The 27,729-nt window shown below is 32.1% G+C and overlaps 1 protein-coding gene across 3 annotated transcripts in view; it reads right to left on the bottom strand.

The window, feature by feature from the left end:
* LOC143253206 (CREB-binding protein-like) overlaps positions 1–27,729 on the bottom strand; it is a 130,713-nt gene that overhangs the window by 53,627 nt on the left and 49,357 nt on the right. For all 3 annotated transcript variants that reach the window (XM_076506670.1, XM_076506668.1, XM_076506669.1), the window contains 4 exons: positions 20,754–20,925; positions 16,497–16,894; positions 2,471–3,302; positions 1,033–1,151 (listed from right to left, as the gene is read on the bottom strand). In XM_076506670.1, coding sequence (XP_076362785.1) covers positions 1,033–1,151; positions 2,471–3,302; positions 16,497–16,894; positions 20,754–20,925 — 1,521 coding nt within the window. The remainder of the gene's footprint in view (positions 1–1,032; positions 1,152–2,470; positions 3,303–16,496; positions 16,895–20,753; positions 20,926–27,729) is intronic.

Genomic DNA, 27,729 nt, shown 5'->3' on the forward strand with positions numbered 1-27,729 from the left:
CTTAGTTCAATACACTGTTGAGAAATTTAACTAATGTTGTAACCACCAAGTAATATTTCAAATATATCTAAATTACCCTTTATTTTTCTTTCTAACATTGTAACATGAAATTATATTTGTTTATTCTAAACAGAATTAAACTTGGAACAGCATACATTTGTTTCTACTTAAATTCTGTTTCACTGCACTCAGAACCTTGTATAACTAATATTCCCATTTCACACATCATAAATATTTTGTGAAACGTGTAACTCATGTCACCCCATCAAATTAGGTAATGCACAGGCAACTTGAGAGTTGCCCACGAGCACACATCATGAAAAATTAACACTAATATTCTTTATCCAATTTAACTTAAAAGTTTCTAACTTTTACATTTTAGTTATCATTATAATGATAAATAAAGAATACACATGAAAAACATGAAACACAGTACTCACCAGGGCCTTATTTTTTTTTGCTTGTTGACTTAAAATAAAAGTTAACTTTTTAAATGTAATTCAAAAAAAGCCTTGTGATATATTCAAAAAAGTTTGCCTTTAGCAAGAGGGTTATAGAACTGGTTGTAACATATTGAAGTGCACTGTTTTACAGATTCTTCAATTTGCCAACAAATCTATTTTGGTTTTACGGATTCAATCATTATTATTATAAGTTTGTAAAAATCACTTGTATCAAAGACAAATTTTTAGCACCTATCAACATGTGCTCATTCTGATGGAGGTGAGGTAATAAAAGACAGAAAGCAGTTGAAAATGATAACCAGAAACATACAAAATATAAGATATTACAAGTTATATCTTAATTCACCTCTTCTAAATAATCCTAATTATTAGTTTCTGCATTAGAAAAAATTAATAAAAGTTCTGAAGTATCATCAAGACTACAAATCCTACTGAAGAAACCTGAATTTTTTTTTGTAGTGATAACATGCAACAATATATATATTTGATACAAAAGTTATCTATTTTCAGACATGCAACAAATATGAGTGTGTGCGTGTGTAAATATAATATCAAATACCACACTCACAGGTATTTGTAGAAGCTGAGGATCTACTGGTTGTCTGAAAGGAAGTGACTCTGGATCCTGTCTGTATAGCTTTTCCAACGTAGGCATTAATGCTTGTCGTAATTCATCAGGTTTAAAAACTAAAAATACATGTAAATGCATTGTAAAACAAATTAAGTCATTTTTCTTACTCACCACTAGAAAAATATATGATGGTTCAAATAATAAATTAATGGGAACATAAAATTTTAGTCTTTTAACTTTCAGTGACACAGAGGTACCTGCATTCCCCCTACAGACCATTGCCATGGGTACATGTAAAGATAAGTGGTAGTTCTGAAGGCCAAATTACATAAAACACCTGGCAGAAGACTTTTATTGACTATCAATACAGCAAAGATTATTCTTATGTTTCTAGGGTATTGGCACATCTAAACTGCATCAGCTAGGACCACATTCTACTCTTAATATGCAGTTTGAAGTAACCTTAGGTTAAATGTCTGTTTTACAGAGAGAGAAATAAATCACCAAGTTAAGCACTAAATATATTTCTTGTTCTGTCATGTTTTCCAATACAAAAGCACAGATGAATGAACCAACATACCTATATTACACAACAACACTTCCACACTTCATTTGTAAGTTAACAACAAAATTAACAATGAAATGTATCTCTTGTAATGTTTATATTACACTCATTGTTTATGTTTTAAAAGAGGGGAACTTTTATTAAAGATATGCAAATATTAGATGACCTTTGGTTTTACTGTGTATCTAAAAATTAAACCTGGTCATGGAAGAATTATTTCTACAAATGGTGGTTAAGAAACAATTACTTGGAAAATGTCAAAAAATGTACCACTACATTAAAAGTAACCTAATGTATAAAATGTATCAAGTGGAAAAAAAAAATTACTGGTATGTTTTAAGTAATACAAAATTGCTAGTTCAAATTTATGTAGTGTCAATGCTACTTGTAAATGAACAAGATTTTCCACTTCATTGGGTGTACTTATGAAGCAGTTCTAAGTTACATATTCAAGATGTGTTAAACACCTACAGTATTGAACTGGTCATACTTAGAGATACATGTTAAATTCCTGAATTTTTGCTGCTAACTTATAGTACTAACTGTACAATTTAAATTCTTATGCCCATTTCTTTCTCCAAGGCTTTTGAAATTTTTCTTTTATTCCCCTGCTTTAAAGTATTACTGCAATACGCTTCTAAATTGTTTTCTCTTTTAAGCATTAAATGCTTAAATACACACAAAAATCAAAAGAAGTTTTACAATTATTTCATTCTGGCAACAGTTGAAAATATAATACTCACTCATTCAATTTTTTTAATGAATTTTTGCTTTTTTATGTACTATTTTTCCTCAAGGTTTACAAAGACAAATGAAAAACCTAGTTAAAAATAAAGTGATTAAAAGAAAACTGTTTTTTAATGTACTTACTTTTTTTATTTGGTTTTGGCTTTGGTAGTGGATGAGAACCTGCTTCCACTAATTCACTTTTTACATCAGTATCACAAGTTGATTCTGAAGTTGAACTGGATTGGGAAACTAAAGAATCATGTTTTCCTGATGTTAATTCTTCCTTCACACATGTACTGAAAGAATTACAACCTTTTGTAATATTTTCATCTGGTATTTCTTTTTTTATTTCAATTTTTTCTTCAGGTTTTATATCTGTAGATTCCATTTCCGTTTTAATAACTGTATTATCTGCAATTTTACCGATACCTGTACTGTCTATAACTTTATTAAGATCCCAAGCAGGTGTTTCTGATACAGTAGCTGATGGTGTAACGGTAGTAACAGTAGAAACAAATGTAGATGTTAAAGTAACTGAAGAAGTAGGAACTTGCACAGTAACACCACCAATACTTTTCAATGTATCTTTTTGTCCAGATGAAAACAGAACTTCCTCAGAAGTACTGTCTAAGTTTGATGGTTGAGAGTCAATTTTGGTCAAATTAGATAATGCCTTTTCTGAGATCTGAAGATTCTGGTGATGGTTTGACGATATCCTCTGTAACTGATCTTCAAACATATTATGAGAAGTACAAGGAGTCTGAAGAGAATTTCCTGTAGTTCCTGGTACTGATGCTGCTCTAGGGGGTTGCTGTATTATTGTTTGCTGCGACTCAGGTTGAGGTGTTGATGAATGAGGAAGAGGAACAGAATGGGGTATAGGATGAGGTGATATCTGTGAAGGTAAATTTTGAGGCTTACCAGCCACTGGACTTCCAGAAGGTTGCAGTTGTGTTAAATGCATAACTGGTACCTAAAAATAATAAACAAATAAATAAAATTAGAAGATTTAATTCAATACTTGAACAAAACAAACTTCAATATAATATTGTATGTTAGAATAACAAAATCAAAAATCACCAACTCACTATTTTTCTTCATTGTTAGTAGAGTTCACACAAATACTTTATAATATACAATAATTTTATATTTTTGCCTTTTACAATACTAAACACCTGAACAAAAAAAAATCACTTTCTACATAAAATACACACAAAACACCAACAGTAATTAGTGGGATTAGCTACAGTACAATTAGATGGAATGTCCCCAATGCACTTCCTTTAGAGGTTACTTTTGATTTGTAAAGTTTTTGATCTAGTAAATCTTGGATCTGCTCAAAGTGGTTATGATAGTAGCTCTACAAGGATCACTATCACATTAATGCCTTCAGCATCTTCTTTCTTAGCTGAGTAATTTCTGCATAGGTTTGATAACTGTTTGAGGTCACTAATAATTTGCAAACCACTGGGTATACCATGAAGGATTATTATCTAATTGTACTTGTACAGGTCCATAATTCCCTGGATTTTGCAACTATTTTCTCTTACCTCAGCAGAAAAAAAACACTCCAAAACCATCACTTTACCTCCACAGTGCTTCATGGTAGGTGCAATACATGGAAGTATTTTCACCCTGCTAGACATACAACCTACATTTTGACCCAAATATTCCACACATAATACCTTTTACCAAACATCAACAGTCCAGTTTTTGTGCTTTTTATCAAATTTAAGTCCATTGACAATATTTGGAGATCAAAGTAAAGGTTTTGTAAATTCTAAAGAACCTAATATTCTATTCTTGTTCAGTCTTATTGATACTATAGATATGGACACTTTTCTGTCATCTGCTATGTGGTCATTTATCCCATGCCTGATAAAGTGACAGTCTTCTTTCTGTCCTAAAGTCAAATTGTTACAGGTTTCAACATTCTTTGTTTATGGAAGCATAAACTGAGTTAATAAACCCACTTTTCAAACCCATCCATGAAAAACTTTTTTTTTTCCACAAAGTGCCAACAATTCCCCATGACATTTCAATTTACCAAATAATGTATAATGCTACCTTGAAAGTTATCATCATCAAGTTCAGATCAAATACACAGTGGAAATATTTTAAGGTACTTGTGCTTTGGTTAGAAAGTCAGTTAAATTACAATAGTTTTAGAACATTGCCTGCTTGGCACAAGTTTCTATTTCATCTTGAGCATATATTTTAAATCAATGAAAATTATTTAACATACTACTGCCATCATTACAAAAATTAAAAGTAATTAAAAAAAACAACAGAAGAAAAGCACATATATAATTTTTTTGTTTTTTAGGTATTTTTTAATTTGTTATGAAAGTAACTTAAATGTAAAAAATTAGATACTTACATTAGATGTTAGATAATACAAAATATTTCTGCACAGATATCCCCACAACTAACTCATGTAACTTAAGCTATGTGTTTAACATGTAATTTATAGTTTGTACCACAAGATTAATTGTTAAAATGGTTCAAATAACTATAAAACAATTATATAGAAACTGAGGTAAATTGTTATAAACCTTAAGTTGTGTAGGATAAATAATTGTAACTAGCTACAACCCACAAAACATTTGCAGTAATTTTCATGCCGTTTGCTTGAATTTTTCTTATTCTATTATTTTTCACAAACTCTTTCAGTTACATGTCCTTGTAATCGTTGTGTTAGAGTGATAAATCCTGGTTTATTTGAGAAAAACTGAATGCAGTAAAACAATAAATCACAATTTTATTAATAAAATTAGACAAAGTAAACAATAATGCTATTTATAATAGTGTACAAAGTATGAAAGAGTTATGAGCGTTCAGTGTATGACATGGTGTTATGAGATGAAACAATGGAACTCATAAAACTGAAACAAAGCCCATAGAAAAAAAACAGTAGCTAAAAGGTGTTATAGCAGTCTATGAAATGAACTGAAATTAAATTATTGCAAAATAAAGTGTATATTAAGTTGTAATGAAAACAAACTGAGCTGAATATGTAGAAATGTCTGAATGCATGTTCACAAACTGATAAAAATATAATTTTGAATAAATTGTACATGTATTTTTGCCCTAAACAAGTCAAGAATGCCCACAGAAACTCTATTTAGTGTAATATTCATTCTTTTTAGGAAATTACATATATAGTTAATTAATGTATATGAAATACTTTGCAAATAAAAAAAACTAGAGCTGAAATTGAAATTAGTCATCACATGATAACAACAACATTGTGCTATCATATATCATACTTTTTGCAGAAAATGTTTGACTAAGCAAAAAATAGGTATGGTGATCCTAAATTGAGACTCCTCAGACAATGACCTTTATAATGATATGAGAGTTTTAGCATTTAATTGAAAATTTTGCAAGAAAAGTTCTGGACAGAAAATAGCAAGTGTACTATCTATACAGATTTATGTAGTATTTTTTGTTGTAGTTACAAGGTCAATTAAACTGATGAAATACCTGTATTTATCATAGAGAAAATAAAAGATGCAAAAGAGTTTTGCTGAAGAAACATTTTTAAAAAGTTTTAAGAGGCTATAACTAGAAAATATGAAATATGCAAGATGAAAAAAAACCAAAAACTAATCATAACACTTTGTGATTGGACCAGTTAACACTAACTTCATATATTCACTTTATGGAAAAAAATAAAAAAATAAAATGTATTTTTGTACACAAAAGACTTACTATATTTACTAAAAGCTTAGGAAATTTCATAAAGATGTACCACATCACATTAAAAGCTATAATATGGCTACTTTCATGTTTACCTGGCAATTTAAAGGATTGGTCAAAATTACTGAGCAAGTATTAAGAACATTAAAGGCTATAGAGATGCAAATTATTAACCTTCAGGCTCCAAAAATAAGTATTCTTCATTTAAAAATAATTTATTGTAGAATGTAAAAATTACTAAAATACATTTTCTCATGTTTCACACTGCAATCTCCTTTTACATTTTTTGTTTTATTAACCAAACAGTAGAAAGTGTTTTTTGTAACCACCCTTCTTAACTGTGAATAGTAACCGTCAGTAGATTAAGCCACAGACTTTTGTTACAACTATTCTGGAAAACACAAACCTAAGCGTAATAAAAAAAAAAAAAAGCATTCTAGTGAAAAAACAAGTAAAACACCAGATCCTGTTTAAAAAATTTCTACACAAATACACAGTAATGATAGGATAATGATAAGCTACTACAGAAAGAAATGTTATTAACATTTAATTTTCTGTTAATTTTTCTTTCTGGCCTTTTGAAAGTTTATTTTCTGTGTGTTTTCAAAATATGCAATAATTTTTTTTTTAAATCATCATTATTACACCAAATTCCACTTAACAGTTCCTGCCTTAAAATTCTGCATTTCTGGATGTGCAAATCCAAATCAATACTAATCAACTTTTTACATTGTGTTTTATTATTATTAATTTTTTTTTATGAGATTTAGTTGCAAAATTAAAATGTGGGTGAAAGAATAGGGAAAGGGAAAAATTTCACATACAAGCTAAGAATGTTTATTTTTCAGTGATGTCGAGAAACCCACTTGTTGAGAAATTTATATGCAAAAACGGCTCGTTTGGGTTGAGAAAATATTTTACATAGAAGGTCGAAACGTTGTTCGCTCTTCTATGTAAAATATTTTCTCAACTCAAACGAGCTGTTTTTGCATTAGTTGAAATATGTACAGGAAAGTTGAGTCTACTAATTGAAGAGGCAGTTACACAAGTTTGAGTTGTTGACACAGGAACTTGGGTTTGCTATACTTGAAATTAACATTTTTTCAAACAAATCAATAAGCAGGGTGCATACAGATTTTAAAAAAAGAAAATCCAGGACAGTATATAAAATAAAATACTGTGCTAGAAGAAGTTTAAGTAATCTATAAATTTATATTATTTCATGGACTTTAAAAAAGGCTAATTGTGTTGCACTCTCAGTTGCACTTCAAACCATAACTCCAAACAACTTATAATGTTCACTGTGAAAAGTAATTGTTAAAACTTTTAGTCATTCTAAGAGCTACTCAACAATAACATATGGTAAATTTACATTTTTATTCTTTACATTATGTCAAATTTTCAAAAATAATAGCAAGTGTTGTTAATTTTTAAAAAATTAGTGTAGAATATCCTGCTTGTGAAATAATGTTTGTCATCAACGCTATTTATGTCTGTTTACCCATCATTTCAAAAGTAAATGTTGATTTTTACCTGCCCATGTATGCAGCTTTTCAAAAGCAATCAATGAAGGAAGTGGTTAATGTAAATGAGAGAGAGACAAATGCTTGGACAGACACCATGGATAAAAAGACAAAGGGTATTTCACTGAAACATCTGAATTTTTCCAGGGCCATAACTTCAAAACAGTTGTTTTTTTTTAATTATTTCTATGTTTCATAATAACAAGGTATCAATGTTTGCACAAAAAATCTTATCATAATCTTCAAAATAAATATATGTATGAAAAAATTCTGCATTACATTGATAATTATACACTTAGCTAAAGAAAGCATTAACAAGTATGAACAGCCAGTGACTGAAAAGCAAACAAGAACAGCTATATTGTTTCTGAAAGAAAAAAACCAAAAAAAACTGAACTATTCACACAAAATTCCACATTTTCCAACCTCACAAATATTTCAGCTTTTGTTTACAATTCTAACTGATCAATCTCATTCTAAAGGGTAATTAAAAACTGAAACTACACTGTATTTCAGACTACTGCACAGCAGATAATAAAAGACAGTTACCAGGTACCTGAGAACTGAAGAGTTGCTAATGTTACCCAATTTTTAAAGTAAGTGATAAAAACCACCCTGAATATTTTAAGCCAGACAATTTTACTTCAACAGTGAGAAAAATTCTGAGAGTCTGATAAAAAAAAAATTACAAAATCATCCAGTGAAGTTTATCATAAAAGGTAGCTAACATGTACCCACTACAGGAAAATCTTGCAGTGCTAATCTGCTAACTTTTCTGAAAATTTCATATATTATCTGGATGATGGGAAGAGTATGATTTGGTGTATTTAAAATGTTTACAAATGTTTTTTCATAAGGTACCAAGAAAATCACAATGATGCAGATGGGAAAAAGACAAATGCTATCAACCCTATGCGAACTGTAAGGTCAAAGTCTACATTTTCTGATCTTTTATAGTTGCATTATAACTGAACTGTAACTGTTCACCAAGTTGCTCATTCTAATTTCCTTTCTACATTCATATGATTCCCTGATATTTCATGTAATTAGAAACATATGCCACAGATATTGACATAACCACAGTATACATTTAGAACCTCAAATCTTGTCTTACTTAAAACATATACAAGAATTTTAAGCCCACTTGACAACCTCTTCTTGCCATCCTGTCTCTCAAAGAATGAGTTGGAAGTGCTATTTGAAAGAGCAATTTTTTATCTACAAGATTACTTATATTTTTACTTTGTTTTGGTTCTATAAGTAAATATGTATTTGTTACTTTTTCCTTCCTAGTACAAATTGTTGCTGAATTATCAATGTGAAATGAAATAAATTTTTCTTTTTTCTTCTTTTGGTAAATAATTTGTTTCCACACCTCAAGGTGATGTTATTCACAATTTCAACTTTTTACATTTTTACATACAGTTTATTCATCTCTGAAAAGCAGAATATCATGGTGGGGAGACACTTGGCAGATTCACAAATGCTCACCTGCTGTATGCCTGAAGTCTTGTATTCACTACCTAACAAGTTTAAAATTGTTAAACTTTTCCTCACAAAAAATAATTATTTACCTTTCAAGTATGCATCTGAAATCAAGTAATAAATAATTCACTAAAAAAGAAAATATAAAACAACTACAATTTAACTTTGTAAGTAATATTAGTAAGTTTAGAAAAAATCCTTGAATGCAACAAGCTTTAATTTTGCTTACAACCACATTACATAATCAAGACTTCTAGTTGAACATCTATTACTATCAATTTCATAAGGACTATGGGAAGCGTAGATTTCAGAATAAGCTCTGTTTATTGGTTATAAACATGCACAACAAATAATGATGTGGTTTTTGAAAACTACCTTGAAAAAAAAAGATAAATGGGCAGGGTTTCTACTATGGGTTGGGTAAATTTATTGATATCTCACTGAACAGAGAACAGTTAGAATGATGAAATTATGCACTGAACCAAGAAATTATATGCAGACTGTGTTTACATGACAGACAGCAAATATGATGTATTATTGAAATTATACAAATTAAAAGGGTAAAACTGAAAGCACTCACATTTCACTATAGAAACTGAGAATTTGTTTCATCTTCTTTGAAAACTAATTAATACTTATATAATATAGAAATATTAATTATAAGATACATTCTGATATTAATTTATTGACACAATTACTAGTAAACTGTTTATTTGAGCTTTGGATGTAATTTTTGGAAATTATAAAACATAAAGTTTCAATGTGCCAGAACTTAACAGAGTTAGAATATCAAACAATGTTCTATTGCTAACAGCAAAGCTGCTAAAACTTTACACCATATATATACATACATATAAATACACACAAACATTAATTATAAGGGAAAAAGAAGCACTTATCTCTATATGAAGCACTAGTTATGCCTTACTTGAAATACTGTGTAAAATTGTGGTCATTTTATCTAAGAAAAGTAACAGCTGATTGTAAAAGTATCGGAGGAAGGCTAATAAGATGATTTTTCAAAATGGTTGGTTGGTTGATTTAGTGTTTTATAGCACAAAGCAGCTAGGCTATCTGCGCTAAACGTCCAGTAAAAAGGTAAAAATAAAGTAAATGTAGTAAAAGTCATAAAAGGAAATGAAGGTAAAACAAAACAGCACTAAAAAACAGAAAAAGCATAAAACTGATGTTGACACCTAGACTACAATGTTAAGAGAGAAAGCAGAGTAAATGACTTTCTGTAGCATAATGGTAATGAACATAACCCCCAGGAAGACTAACAGGTAAGTACAAGAACCACCGTCAGTGACCTGAAGTTGGCCTTTCCAGTCCTGGTTCCAGGTCATGTGTCATTATGGCCAGTATCAAAAAGTAAAGTAATAAAAGTGTTAAAAGACATGGAGCAAAATTGTAATAATAGCTCGCCAGGACAACTAACGGGTAGTTGAAACAGCAGCGTTAGTCACCTGAAGTTGGTCTTTCCAGTCCTGGTATCAAGTTATTTAATGTCATGGCCATTTTCCAATTTCAAATTGAACTAGAGAGATTGAGACTCTTAAAAGGGAACTACAATTAAAAAGGTGTAATGAATAAATATCAAACACTTAAATGACATTAAAAAGATTAATGGCCATTAAAAAATTAAAAACTTTATCAAGGTGGACAGTGTCACCATCACTAATAACAATGTCTAATGTTATAGACAAACCTTGGGACAGAACATGTTTAAAATAGTGCCGTCATTGAAAGTTGTAACAATGGAAAGAAAGTAAAATGTGGCTTACAGTGATTTGAGTGTTACAGAAACTACACACTGGTGCATCAGTTCCAGGTAAAAGAAAACGATGAGTTAAAAAACTGTGACCAATGCATAGTCTAGTTAGAACAACTTCCTTCTTCCGAACCTTACGGAAGCTAGACGACCAAAGTCTAATATAGGATTTTATTTGGAAAAGCTTGTTGTTGCGTTGCTCACTCCAAGTTGACTGCCAGCTGGCACGGAGCCGAGCCTTGAATACACGACCATAGTCCATGTATGGAATAGGCACAGTGGTGATAGTGCCAGAGCAGATAGATTTAGCTGCTGTGTCTGCAAGCTCGTTCCTGTGAATACCAACGTGGTCTAGTATCCAGAAAAACTGTATAGAAGTAGATGTTAATAAGAAATGGGCCAGTTGGTTTTGAATATCAGCAAAAACAGAGTGTGACCCAACATGAAGCAATTCTAGGGCCAGTAGAGAACTAAGTGAGTCAGTATAAATAGTGCAGTTGGAGTACTGCTTAGCTTCAATATGATCCAGGGCAAGATAAATGGTGTACAGTTCAGCAGTGAACACAGAAGCTGTGGAGAAGATTCTGCACGCAACCACTGAACCGCAACAAATCATGGCAGAGTCCACAGAGTTACTTGATTTGGAACCATCCTTATAAATTGGAATGGAAAGATTGATCGAAAGGTGTTCAGTAAATAAAAGACGGTGCTTCCAATCGGGAGTATCTGCCTTTCTCAAATGACTTAAAGAAAGGTCACATTTGGAGACTGTAATTAGCCATGGCTGGATGGGCTGACCAGTGGATTCTGCAATGTTATTCATGGACAGACCCAATTCATCCAATTGCACCTGGACACGAAGGCAAAAAGGAGCAATGGCAGATTGTTTGTTCTGAATAAGTATAGCCCACTGAGGAAGGAAAACACATCCGCAGGTGGGATGCTTTGATAAGGAACGAAGTTTCGAAGAATATAGTAAAGATAGTTGCAAACGGTGAAGATGCAGAGAAGATTCATGAAATTCTACGTATAAGCTCTGAAATGGAGAGATGCGGAAAGCCCCAGTTCAGAGTCGAAGTCCTTGATGATGAATGGGGTCCAGCATCTTTAAGGCTGAGGGTCTGGCAGAACCATAGACCATCAATCCATAGTCAAGTTTCGAGCGAATAAGAGCATGATATATCTTCAACAAAGAACATTGATCTGCTCCCCAACTGGTGGTAGAGATGACACGGAGGATGTTCAGTGCTCTTGTGCATTTGACCCGTAGCTGCTTTAAGTGAGGTATAAAAATCAGCTTACGGTCAAAGATAAGCCCCAAGAACTTGGTCTCAGGGACCACTGGCAGCGAAACTACATCGATATGGAGTTCAGGATCAGGGTGAATACCCCGTTGGCGGCAAAAGTGCATGCAAATAGTTTTAGAGAGAGAGAAATTAAAGCCATTCACCATGGTCCACTTCAGTACATGATTGAGGGCAGTTTGTAGTTGCCAATCAATATATATCTCATGTTCGACGACTGACACGAGATGTGAAAGTCATCGACATAGAGCCTGCTTGCAACAGTGAGAGGGAGTTGTTCAGTGATGGCATTAATCTTTATACTGAAAAGTGTGACACTCATAACACAGCCCTGAGGGACCCCAAGTTCCTGTACAAAAGAACGGGAAAGTGACGAACCCACATGAACTTGGAATCTCCTGTCCATTAAAAAATTTTCAATAAACATTGGTAGATGGCATCGTAACCCATATATATGGAGGTCTCGCAAAATGCCACACCTCCATGTTGTGTCATAAGCTTTCTCAATGTCAAACAATATTGATACAAGATGTTGTCATTTGAGAAAGGCTTTTTGATTGACGTTTCAAGTCGAATTAGGTGGTACATGGTGGAGTGCTGTCTTCGGAACCCACACTGGGTGGGCAGGAGGAGGTTGTTTGATTCGAGGAACCAAACAAGATGAGCATTAGCCATCCTCTCTAAGGTCTTACTGAGACAGTTAGTCAAAGCAATTGGACAGTAGTTTGAAGGAATCTTGGGATCTTTCCCAGACTTAGAGAAAGGTAAGATAATAGCCTGGCACCAGGCATTAGGAAAAACATTCTCCTGCCACATCTGGTTAAAAACAATTAGAAGAATAACAACAGAAGCAGGAGAGAGATAGCGCAGCATGTCATAGTGTATATCATCAGGTTCAACAGATGTACTGCCAGACCGATAAAGGGCCATTTTCAGTTCCACCAGTGTAAAGGGATGATTATTGTCAAAGGGATAATCAGTTTGAAATAAAAAAAGGGGTGAAAGCTCTGCCTGAGTCTTGATGGCCAAGAAGGTGGAGGAACAAGCAGAAGTGCTAGATACCCGGCAAAAGCTTTCACCTAGAGTATCAGTGATGCTCCGGACATCAGCTACCTCTTGGCCATCAGAGAGTAAGATCGAGTCGGGGACAGAATTGTAGTGCCCACTGACCTGTCGAAACCTGTTCCATATGACCTTTGAACTGGTGGTAGAAGATATGCTAGTTGTGAACTTAATCCAAGATTCATTCTGGCTTTGACGTCTTATCAACCTGTTGGAAAGCGATGCAGTTTGAAAGTGTGGGATATCTACGGAAAGTATCCCAGGCCCGTTTTTGAGCCTTTCATGCCATGGGGAAGGCAGGATACCACCATGGATGAGGATATCATGGAAAACGTGTTGAGGTTTCAGGAATACACTGAGCACCTGCTTGTATAATACACTCAGTTACTGCTGCCCCGCAGTCATCTATTGATGGCAGGATTAAGTTCTGTTAGAGCAGTGAAAGTAGACCAGTCTGCCTGATCCAGCTTCCACCTGGGCATGCGGGTAGGGTGGCATCGACCACGGCCAGTCTCCTTCAAAAGTATAGGAAGATGATCACTGCCTAGTGGATTATTGTCAATACTCCATGAAAATGGGAGAATAATGAAGGGGAGCAAACCGAGAGATCAATAGAGATAAAGGACTGACTAGGTGCGTGAAAATAAGGGGAAGAACCAGTACTGAAAAGAGAAAGGTTGTGATCAGAGAGCATATGCTCTACAGAGCAACCCCTCCCATCAATAACAGCACTTCCCCAGAGGGGATGATGTCCATTAAAGTCCCCCAGGATTAGAAAGGGAGACGGCAACTGTTCAACGAGAGCATCAAGGTCTGATTGATCATATGTCTCTCCAGGGGACAGGAAGAGAGAACAAACAGTGATGGTATGACCCAAGGAAACATGGATGGCTACGACCTCCAAGGGTGTGTTGAGTGACAAAGGGTGGGCACATGCTGATCAACCAATGGTGCCACCCCTCCATGTACTCGTCCATCACACAGCCTGTCCTTTCTGTAGAGAAAACTGCCGAATGGTGACAGTATCAGCAGGTTTTAGAAATGTTTCTTGTAAGGAAAGACACACGGGATGGTAGCAAGCAATCAGTGTTTTGATATCATCCAGATTAGAACATAAACCTTGACAGTTCCATTGTATCAAGGTGGCCATTTTTAATGACGGGTAGGCGATGTGGCTGGAGAACCCTTCTGTGTACGACCATGTCTTTTTTCCTTACTGTCCTTATTCGGAGGAGGTCTATCAACCTCCATGGATCCTGCCCTGGGTTGATTGGGCAGATCTTTGTTATTGGAAGGGTGATTCCAGTGACTGAGGACACAAACGAATGATTGTTTTGCCTCTTGAGGTGGGAAAAAAAGATGTATCAGAAAAAAATGCCTGTATTTGAAACTGAAGGATGTGGATTTTGAGGTTTGTTGGAATGTATGGGAGGAACAGAGATGGGTGTGGAAGTCGATTCATCAACCTTTTTAACCATGAAGGTCAAAAGGCTTGTCATTTGTTTTGAAAATGATTCTCTTGGAGGCACAGAGAGATCTGTCTGCACTCCCACTGTAGTTGTGGAACAAAGTGCAGCAGCATATGTCCAAGATGGAGTGGCGGGCAGCAATTTCCAAGCCTCAGGATAACTCATGTTATGAGTTGTTTTCAAATGCTGCACCTCTTTTTCCTCCAACCATTTTGGGCAAGAACAATAGTAGGAAGGGTGAGAACCGTTGCAGTTGACGCAATGTGGGTCCATGTCACATTCATAGTCATTGTGGTCCTTGCAACCACAACGAGCACATGTTAGGGAACCACGACATGATGTCTTTGAGTGGCCGAACCTCTGACACTGGAAACATCGGAGAGGGTTTGGAATGTATGGCTATACCCTGTAAATTAGATAACCTGCCTTGATGGTGGCAGGTGCATGTGATGATGTAAATGTCAAAACAAGGGTATCTGTTGGCAGTGTAACTCCATCTTTGCGAGTGGAGATGCGCCTCACTGCAGAAACTCCTTGAGTGGAGAGACCAGCTAGAATCTCTGACTCGGGGACATTCTTCAAATCCCCTCTCAACAATAACTCCTCGTGATGAATTCAAGGTAGCATGAGGGGTAACCTCAATAGGTATATCCCCAATTGCCGTTGAATTCAAGGAGTTCACTGTGGTGGGTTGTGGATGTTTCAACTAATATGTCTCCAGATCAAAGCTTCTTTACTGACTTTGGAGAGCCAGCAAGACCCTCTAGTCCCTTCTGAATAAAAAGGGGAATAATTGCCCTAAAGGTTTTTCTGAAAGAGAATGTAATATAAGAAAATGAGGTATGTGTGTTACAGATGTCGAAGATTGCTGCTCAGAGTCTTCAAGACGTGGTCACTTACCTATTGACTGTTTTTTCACTATTTTAGTTGAATTTTTTGAAGAAGGATCCATAGGAAAAAAGAAAAATTTCGGTACCCACTGACCCCCAACCACCATGGAGCCCTACAAGGGGACGCACTACAATGTCAAGCAAGGACAATGCAGCAATGCCAGGGTTTTGTGAGCACTATACCCAAACACCAGCATCAAACACAATGTCCACAACACCCATTGAGAACTTCCAACACTGGTACTTGGTTGACTAACCCAAGTGGACCAACCGACTGACCCAAGGGGGAACACCCAAAGGCTGCCCGTCTACAGGAATGCAAGGCCAAAGTGGTGTGTTAGGGTTGGACCCCTCAACCACCAGGATCCTCTCCTCCCCTTCACGGGTCACCACACACGGCAAACATGTGGGTAAATGTTTAGATCCCAGAGGAGGTAACCAGAAAGAATAGAACCTTCCCTGGGAGGTCCCCTCACCACATACAGGAATCAACACCGAGGGGTTTTTCAAAATGGAAGGGTTCTCTTAAGGGGATAGATAAATGTCTCTTATTTTCTCATGAAAAAAGAAAGACAGAATTGATCTTGATGAAGTTTAAACAATTAGCTGTAAAATCTAGATGATGAAGGCCTATGATTAGTTTTATATGCTAAGTTCTGGCAAAGACAAATGAGGTAGTAGATAAGCCTGATTCACAGAACACAGATGGAGTGTTAACACTAACATTATCCTAGTAAAGCTATAAATTATGTTAACACCATATGGATTAACAGGTAATTTATTTTTATCACCGATACAAATTCACATTAGTCTTAGACAATGAAATGTTACCTTCCTAGAAGAATACCTAGAATTAATTTCAACATTTTCATTAATAAACAAAAATACAAAGCCTATTTCTTTTATTTCTATAAAAATATAAAGTTCTGTCGCACATCACATAAAATCATGATCTACTTACTGTAACTTGTCTTGATTTAATCTTTTCTGCAAACTGAGAGTGCCCTTGATGAGGTCCAACACTGGATAACACATACTGAGAGCTTACAGGGGCAGTAGAAATAGTAGTGGAAGTTGTCATCACAAGATCAAATGGAGAAGCACTCACTGTTGTTATCGTGCTTGCTACATTGCTGTTAAGCTTAGAAAGATGAACACCTACTGATGTAATAGCAGAAAGTCCTGAACTAGAAATGTTTAAGTTTCCTTGATTCTGGTTTATATGCACCCCTGCAGAGCTTGGAAAAAACTCACTTCTAGGTCCTGGAATAGTAACATTTGGAGGAGGCATTCTCTGCTGTGAATTTTGCAGGCCCATGACAGATCTGTGAGGTTGTGATACTATAATTGTACTGGAACCTGCAGTTTCAGTGAGGACAATATTAAAATCCATACTGTAATCACTCCATTGTTTTTTAAGTTGCTTGTTAATTTTAAAATTCGTGTTAAAACTATTCCATGCATACAAAAACAACCATAATTCCTTGTAAAATATAGTAAGTTTAATCTATGTTTCATTCAAGATAGCAGATTTTCAAAATGTTTATATATTTTTTTTAAAATACAAATAAGAATTATGTAAAAAATGAGTCAATTTTAGAATAATAATAATAGGACCAAATATTGTCCATGACAAACATGAAAGTTAGATGAAGTACTTGCTATTATTAATCACTTTTTAATTTTCTCAAATGTGTTTTATTATAATTTTTGTGTGTATTTAATTATTCAAACACACTGTATCCTTTAATGACAAGGATACTACACAAGTTACAAGAAAAAGACCCTACAAAAATATACCTTTAATCATAGAAGAACAGAAACATATACAAGTATATAAGATACTAACAAATGTAGATGGATAAGTTAGAGACCTACAATTGAAGTCCTGCATTCAGTGGTATACTGTTTTCTCCGTGTACTTACTATTAAAGAATAAGTATTTTACGTGTTCTTATAAGAACCTATACGAGTTTAAAGCTAAAATATCTTATACAGTAAAAAGATTCCGCAGTTCTTTTCCAATATTATGACCAAAAGCACTATTAATGATAACTACACAATCTAAAAGATTTCATGAAACCTACTCATCATAGGTACCAAATTATAATGAAACCATTCAATGATATTTCACCTTGATATAAGACATTTAAAAAAAAATTAATTCTAACCAAAAGTTAACCTATGCACACGAATGGCTCAAAGTGCATGTCACAACTTTTGACATGATTCCATTCAAAATTTAAATGAACAATTTTATCATCTATGTAATGTCTAAAGGATCTTGAGTTTAGCACAAATGACACTTATACCATACATGCTCCTAAGTCACAAAATAGTCTCCAAGCCTTTTCCTTCACTGAGATATACACAAGAAAATCAAACCCATTCTCTGGAAATATTTGGTTTCAGTTTCATTGTTTGCTAATATGGTGTTCATTATAACCAGCTAAAAAAATTTTTTAAAACTGAATTATAGCCTAGAAACCCACTTAAATAATAAAGTTTTAAAACATTCTGTTTTGTGTCTTTTATAATAATTTGCATTCTAAGTCGTGTATTTGGATTCTATAGATAATCAATATTTTAATAAAAGAGCAGATTTAAAGTTCTTCAACTTCTTGCTGGCAAAAAGACAAGTGTCTAAAAGGCAAGTAATAAACTGCTTATTTTATGAAAATTTTTGTTTATTCTTATGAGAGCAATTAAAGTGTAAAAATACAGAACTTATTGGATTAGAAAAGATAACTTAAGAGAAAAAAATATTTGTCACAACATATGAAAATCCCAAGGCATAATTATAACAATCAGCCATGCATGTTGGTAACTTCATCATTTGCATATTGTTTCACTGTGATAAATGTATCCTGAGATGGTGTAAGTGAAGCTATAAAACAACAAATTTAATTTCGTCACTATGAAACTACTAGCATCAATTTCATAAATATTTTGCATTAATTACAATGTTGATACAGAAATTTGTTATACTTTGTATACCTTCACAAAATGACAAGCATCAAATAAACATTACAAGTCTTCTGTACACAAGATTTATTCTTAAGTATTTCACAACAAATGTGTGCATTATCATACATTTTTCTATATAATAGTCTGTGTGCTAAGTGATTTTCTCAAAAATCTTGAGTTTTATTTCTATAATCCCTACGACCTTCTAAATAAATTCCAATTTTTTTTGGCAAAACATTGTATTTCACCAGTTATTTTCTCTACCCTAACTTCATACAAAGTTTGTTAGTTTAACTGACCTCATAAAAAGAAAACAAATTAAAAATTGAGAAAAATCTAAACTACTCTATTTTCTCTTTCTAAAATGGCTTCAAATCATAAATGAAACTATATCCGTTTATCCTAAATGAATATTAACTCATAACACTTTATTATACTGAAATTTTATTGTTTTACTGCCCTTTGAATCCCATCTAACTACTCTTCCTGCCATTATCAGTTATAAATCATTTGACAAATGGGCAGCTCACATTACACTATCAAATTACAATACATTATACATGAGCTGCTCACAAGCATATTTTGTGAAAAATGTTATTATATTGCTTTTATTCGATTCAACCAATCTAACCTTAACTGACATAAAAATTTCCTACTCTTACATTTTGGTTACTTTTATTTTGATAATAAATAAATAAAATACGTGAAAAACAAGAAAAAGTACTTATGTTATTTTTTTTTTGCTCTCAAATGTCAACATTTAACACCAATTTTTTTACACTGATAGCAGCAATGCAATGCACTAAATATTTGCTTATTTAATTAAATAATGCACAACAAAACAGAAATAAACAACATGCAAAAATAGACAATGCTCCATAACTATTATAATTTTTCTGGCATTTTAACTATGAAACAAGAGCCATTAAAACTTCACTTAAACTTACTGAAATGTTTACCATGAAAATCAAACTTGAACTGAATGTGAAACTGACAACTCTATGTGCAGAAAATAGCATAATAGAACACATCATCCGACAAATGAAAACCTTGGCTTTCTATTGCTTACAAATAACATAGTATTGTGCATCAATTTCTGAAAGAAAAGATGTGACAAGTGGGCATAGAAAGAGGGGTTTGGATGCTTATATCATAGTCGAGTAACCTAATAAGATTAAAGATTATGAAAATTATACTTTGCCTACACAGTTACAATATTATAATAAGTAGTTTATATGGTGGTAAATAAATGAGAAAAGTGGATGCCAAGAGAGCAAATATCACAATCCTCAAACTAAGGAGAAATTCTAGATTTTTCAAACATTGCCTCGTAAAAGTGAAAACTTAAAATTTATATATGACTACAATAAAGATTATTATGCATGTTTTTATGCTATATTATTAGTATACTATTAAAAGAAAGTGGTTTAATTGCATATTGTTCTATTGATACCACAAGTTATAATTGAAGCACAGTGGTAAATTTTAGAACTAACTGTAGCATTAATACTTACACAAAAATAAATTCAAGCATAAACACTTAAGAATCACAAATGTTATAATTGGAAGACCATCACTGACATTTATACTTTATTTTCTTAAAATGGCTTGTTTTTGAAGAGGGGAGGATCAATAAATATCTAAGTTTGTACTTGCAAAGTTTAAATGACTAATAAGAGCTACTGGCTTACTATCAATCTTTCAATACAACTGACAAAAAAGTAGTTTGAATAAGTAATTGTTTTGATAATCTAGAAATGTCATTTAAATATATTCCAAGACCATTCTTGTGCACAGATTTCACAAAATAAGTATGAACATTCAATGTTTAAAAATGCAGAAAAATTTACTGTACAAGTTAAAAGCAAATTATACAATTAAAAACCCTACATGTTTTGGCAGAAAAAGTAACTGTACCATTTACAAAGTTTTATGCCACTACGGCTGGTTTATTCTTCATAAACTACATTTTATTCTCACCTTTGACAATGCCAAAGTTGCAAAAAAGAATTTTCATACAGATAAGCAGTACACTGGAGTTCAGTTTTAATTTGGAATCTTTAACCCCAAAATTGTCTTACCAATCATATCTTAATTTAACAGGGCTAATCAAATTCTAATCCAAAAGAATGATAATACAATAAGTTACACAAACAAAAAGTGTTAGCATCATTTAAGTTTTCTACAATTGAAAGGTATAACTACAAAATGCAAGTCAACAGACATAAAAACTGAATTGTTCCATACTTACCAGGTGATGATGCCCTAAGTGAAGTAACAGATAAAGTTCCAATGTTACTCGAAATTTGTTGTGTCTGTCGTATTGGGTCTTGTTGTTGCTGTTCTTTTCTTTTTTGTCTTTTTTCTTCTAATTCTTTTTGAATTTTATAAATTTTTTCTGCTAAAAGATGATAATATTCTTCCTAGGGAGGAGAAATACATACATGTTGACATGTTTAATAATACAATCAGAAGTGTTTAGTAACCTATATGGAAGTATCTGTAGAGAGTATACTGCATCTGTGTTTATCCTGTATCAGAATATCACAGACTTTATAGGTCAGCTTAAAAGTTAAACCAAATAACTCGAAAATAATGAAGTTTTACTCAAGTTATGTTAAAGTCATGATGTGTCATTTGGTGTTTTTTCATCCTTATTTATGTTAGAGAACATTATTTTAATAAAATTAAAAGTGTTTTGTGTCTTTTGATTTAAAAATCAATCAAACTATTTCACACAAGTGCATTTATAAACACACCAAATTTAATAACCGAGAAAAAAAATCAACTTCCTAACTCTGCTCAAAAAAGATGTCCCAAAACTGTCTTGTACTGAAGCTAATCGCATCTCTGATGTAGTCTTATGAGCTATGTAACAATCTAATTGATTTACCTTCTATAAAAAGAAAAACTAGCACTTATTTTACAGATACAATATTTTTAGATGTGGAGTAAAAAGATAAATTATACCCATTAGTTCACAATAGCTTTCCAGATCACTGTACTCTTTACACACATGAAATATATAAAATCTTTCAATTAAGTGTCATGAAACACTGTAAAGCAAATTTATAGTTTGTGCATCATTACATAAAAGGAAAGACACTAACTGTAGTCAATAAGAAAGTGATTAAATATCTACCAAGATGTGATTTCTCAAAATTAACAAGAGATAAAAACTTTTGTTCATTCCACAAAACAGAATCCAATAAAATTTTATTATACGAGTTAAAACCACATCTAAATAACAAGAATATTCAACAGATGACAGAAGGCAAGCTGGTCACAGATTTTTATTGTATATCTGTCACTCTTAATTGAGACTTGTTATTACATTACTAATTTATTAGTTTTTAATAAAAATTTTAGCAACTATTCTAGTTGAAGTTATAATTATAACACACTTATTTAAATATAAGAGCAAATTCTGACTAATGGTAAATTTTTCAAGAAAAAAGCACCCAGTACAATGACTGTCTGTACCACAATCACACATACACACACATGTATAAAGACTTTCCATCAAACAAGTAGTCTAAGACTGGTATAATATATAAAATCTACTCTAATGTTTAAAATGTTGCCCTAATCTTCATTTCATTGTCAAAAAAGGCAAATGTATTCATATTTCATCTGTATGATTATTCTACAGGTTCAGCTATAATTACTGCACAAAACATAACTAGATGTTTACCATCTTATTTAATTAAACATACTCCCACTTTTCAAAATACAAGTTTAGTTTTCAAAAGTTGACTACTCTATGTTGAAAAAGCAAACAAAATGAGGATTCAAATTAAATATTTCAATGTATTTCTGACAAAAATTGTATGTTACTCATGTTGCCATAAGTGACCAATAACCCAAACTATCTTTTTGAACATGGCAGTAACCACTTTGATAAATAAATACTATAAAACAATAATGAAATAATGTCCACTGCTTACACACTTCATGAATTTACTAGACCAATTAATGAAAGTTTTAAAACATTTCCATTTTAAAGAACCAAATGTATATGTCTCAGATATCTAGCTGTTCTATCTATCATAGATGTACATGCAGTAAAAACTATTAACTTCTAAGCAACTTCTTTTTATTAATTCATAAACAACTAAGTGTCTATGTATTAAGGTTAATAAAACATTCCACCACTGTACAGTCTAACTGATAAACACTTTTCATGTAAGAACATAAACTCAATGAAAATAGATACAACTTTTCTCTCTCAAACTTTAATTAAGTTACAAAGATATTTTGACTGCTTGAAACAGTTATCAACACTGTAATATTATGTTATATTTTACTTGAAGAAACTTTCTGTATTTGACATCAAACAATAATAAAGATGATTTTAACATCTCTTAGATGTCTGTAAACTTGAAACTTTTCCAGATGAAGGAAACATATTTAATCATTAAAATTTGTCAAAATTAACACTTATGGAGTAATATCTCATATAATTTTAAAGATGTGCAAATACTGAAACACAGCACTCAAAAGACTCATAGTATAACAGAAATACACATACTGTAATAAAATTCAAAAATGTTTTTTCCAAAATTGAAAAGATATTTAACATAGTTTTTTATACACTTTACATAAACATCAAACATTGTTTTACTGTCAACGCCCTTGTAACCAATGTATTTTCTAAACAGTTCAGCAACTTTAATTTGCTCTGCTAAAGCAATTCTCCACATATACATACTTATTTTAAGTTTGAAGGCTATATTTTTTTGTGATTTGGTTTAGTTCAAAATAGAATAGCTGCTTCAGGTAGTGTCAAAAATAAGAACTGATTTCCTACCAAAAAATAACAATGATTAGCTGTGAAAAGTTTTCTTAAAACTTTTCCACCTTACTTAGGTGACACAAAGCCACTTAACATTGCAACACTTACCTGACACTAATCCAGTAGCATAGTAGAATAAAATGCTTTGAATGAAAATAAATATATTTCTTTTTTTACAACATGAACATCTTTTTGGTAATTTTGAAATGCCACTGCTATTAAACAAATAATGAGCACTAACAAACCCTCCTCAGCTCTCAGTGACAATAAAACTTGTGCAATTTATTCTTGTTTTGACTGTAACTAAAGGATCCATTGCCTTAAGTGCTTAAAATTTTTAAAATCATGCATAAGTATTTCAAGTTCTTATAGGAATAACTAATTATAATTCCCCCTTGAACAATAAATCTAAATTATTACATCTGAAGTTTTATAGCTTTTCCTTCAAAAAAATTTATATATAAATAACCAGTATAAAGAGTACTTTTTTGCTTTTGAAACCCTATTTCAAATAGTTGGTCAAGTGTTGGTGGCTAGGTGGCTATGAAATCAATTTTCTAGTACTGGTGTCAAATTCAACAATGGGTCTCATGAAAATGTTATGATCTTAGTGCTTTTTCAAACACAAAATTTCAAGCTCATTCAAAAGATAAAGAGCTGTTATAGAATGTTTAAAAGACTGTCATTCATCACTCAATGTATTTAAACTCTTTTGTTGGAAGGAAGGACTCCACAATAGAAAATGCCAACAATATTCAATCAAAATATCTTGGTAAAAAACAAAATCTATTAAAAATATACCATGACAATGTTTTGAGACTCCAAAAGAGAATAACTTCAGATCTTAAAAGATATGAAAAGTATTATATAAAGGACAATAATCCAGTATCTCTAAATTTATTTACACTTCATGAAATCTTTTTATATATTACAATATCATTAACTAATTACTCTAGTAATGACATCTCTCATTTTGCATGCAACTTAGCACAAACTTATTAAAATAGTATAAATTCTCGATGACAAGAAACCCACTTGAAATAAAAATGTATCTCAGAATAGCTGGTGTGAGTATTAACACTTTTACTGATAAAGAGAGAACAATGATTTGACCTTCCTAGGTCACCTTCAGGTTAAGAAAAAAGAGAGAGTTTAAATGTGACTGTTGCCAGACACGTCTTAGGAACGCCTCAAAAAACCATGGAAAAAAAAAATTATATGCACACACCTAAACCAACAACAAACAAACAACAGTAAATCCCAATATACAACAAACTACAAAACCTTATACTGCTGTATACCATTATGTTCCCGATATCAGTGACAAAATAACCAACATTTAAAAAAAACACTTAACAAAACACAACATTCCAGTAAACACTAAATTTTTTCAAAAACCAGGTACAAAACTAAAGTCCATACCATGTAAAAACTACACTGACAAACACAACACCAGCATAACTTATAAAATATAATTCAACAACTTTCATGACTTCCATATTAGAAAAACAAGCAGAAAAACTGAAACTAGATTCAAAGAACACAAAAAAACACCTTCACACATTTTTGAACACTGCAAATCAAATAAACACAACATAACCATAGAAAACATCCAAATATTAGGAAGGGAAACAAATATAAACAAACGCAAAATCAAAGAAGCCCTATTTATACAGCAACTAAAACCAAAATTAAGCCAATATAAAGGAACACCTTCATACATATACTAATTAATAGCCTAACAGCCACCTGCAACACCCCCTACAATCTGGTACCTGTTTATACTCTCATCCCCAAGTCATGTGCCTGTTAATGGCCACATTAAAACACTCTCTCTTTCTTACCCTGAAAATGACCTAGGAAGGTCAAAATGTTGTTCTCTCCTTATCAGTAAAAATGTTAATACCCATACAAGATGTTCCGAGATACAGAATAGTATAAAGTTTCAGCTTAAAAATATAGCAGTGTACAATATGACTGAATTTTATATCACATTTGATTTAAGGAAATTTAAGACTTCATTGTGGAACATTTTATTGAAAAAAAAACATTAGAAATACTTAACTTCAACTTATAATTTCAATTAATTTTTTACTGTTGGTGAGAAAATTCCATTTTATATATTTAACCAATTTTCAATTTCATTGATTTTAATTAATATTTGTTTTTAAACTTTATTTTGACAAATGTAGTATTCGCTACTTCTAACTACAAGTCGATAATCTTCAATACATCATCTGAAAATAGTCATACATCTTTGTCAATAATAATCTTGATCAAAATAATTTTATATCTCCATAAACTAAATTTATTTATAGGTATTATTTGAATATGATAAACTAAACAATAATTTTTTTTAAAGTATTAGAGTCGCTCATGAACTACTACAATATTATGCTATCAGTACCATACTCTCTAAATGTAATAAGGTTTATCTGTTGTTTAGTTGTAGAAGAAAACTGATGTTAATTGTTACACATTTATAATTCAACACAAAAGAACATTTTATGGTACAAAAATAAAACCTAATGAAAGTTCAAAAAATTTCCAGGTCTGTGACTTGTTTCCACATTTGTTAAAACTTCACACTGAATTCTGCTGTCCTTATTATAACCTAACATGTGATGAACAAAGACCAGTTACAAAATAAATTCAGAAAGATAAGGAAAGACGAGAAACATGGCTTTATTAAATTATTCATGAAAAATGATAAAATCTATGCTTTGAATAAGCAGAAATATTTTAAAAGTGTTGTTTACAGTCTTCAAGTTGGAATGAAATGTTTTAACATTTGATATTTTTCTTTGCAAATTTAAGTGAATAAATGTTGAGAAACAAAACAAAATAATTCTGAGAAAATTGTTTAACCAGAGTTTAAAATGGTTAATTTCTAATTAAAATTTGACATGTAAGCATGCACGTGAAAAACAAAATGCGCAAATGAATATGGAAACAGCTGATCTTGTGAGGTGTTTTGGTCAAACATCATATGCTGATTACCTGCAGGGAACAAAATTAAAATGGCTCGATAAAAACAAAACTATAAAAAATTATGGGAAATATCTATAATAATAAAAAGGTTGTCTGTGTGTGACTGCCATAGCTCCAAGAAGAAGGAACCTAGAAACCTGAAATTTTGAATCTATACTAACTGGACCCAGAGGGTGTGCACCAAGATATTATTACTTTTTTTTTTTCATGCATATGTGTGCACATGTATCTTTTTAATGAGGCAAGTTAGAAAAAAACAAATCAAAAAACAACCATACAAAAGATGGTTCCTTATATAATATCTTCTAAATATATAGAAAAGCCAGTATGTTTTGGTCAGAAAACATTACTACAAATCCAATCATCAATTTTCACAAGTAACTTAAAGTACCATAAGGGGGATTGCTTAGGAGTTGCTAGCACAAATAACATTATTTTAATTTTATGTGGTAACAGTTTCAGAAGTTATCTCAGTTATTGTTACTTTACTGTATTTATTTGTTGAAGGAAAATGCAAGTAATTTCAAGCCAAAAAAAATGAAAGTATTGCTGATAGAAGGATGAGAACTATATTTGTTACGACAGTAAATAACCCAAATATCCCTTTTGCTACCACTGTTAATTTAGTCTGTATTTTAAATTTTGGATATAGTCTTAGTCAAGTTGACAATCTCTTAGAAAATAAAGTTTTAGTCAGATGGCATATATTGGAATGAAACATTACATAGTGATAAATTATTTGTTGAAATATACTGTACATTTTTTCCTATGTTAGGTCTGTAGAAATTTTTTTTTTCATTACCTCTTCAAGTTATCATGAAACTTTATGTCTTAAAGTGGGTTCCTCATCATGAAATATGGTCCATGGATATTATTCTTGCCACAATCTTAGTTTATTTAGTTAATATGGTCAAATGTTTGGGTAATTATTTAGGTTTCTGGAAATTATTTGAAAGTAGACTTAAAACAGTGGGGGCATTCCACACTCACACACAGAGAAGTGTAAATAATCAAATTTATTAAAAATAGTTTTACAGCAGTTGCACTTTCCTTTCCCTATCCTCCTGCAGCTTCCTTAATAGTTACAAAGAGTTTGCCTTACATAAAAACACTACATCTTTCTTTCTGTTTACTTTCAATTATTCTGCAAAACTATGATAACAATTATCCTACCAGAAATAATAAAGTAATATGATAAGGATAACAAAGTAAAAAAACTCTCTCATGTGATTTGATTATATAATGAAGAAAAGATTTATACTGAAGGTAATGGAGAATAGGAAACAGAATTCTATTTATGTCTAAAGGGTTGAGTATGTTATAATAAAATGATTTTAAATAGCCAAATTAACAAGTCATGTGACAACCACAGCCATGAAAATTAGTCATGGAATGACATGCATCAAAACTACATTTTGATACTATTTGGTATTTCATATGT

The sequence above is a fragment of the Tachypleus tridentatus genome, chromosome 6, assembly GCF_004210375.1.
Source record: "Tachypleus tridentatus isolate NWPU-2018 chromosome 6, ASM421037v1, whole genome shotgun sequence".
Taxonomy (NCBI): Eukaryota; Metazoa; Arthropoda; class Merostomata; order Xiphosura; family Limulidae; genus Tachypleus; species Tachypleus tridentatus.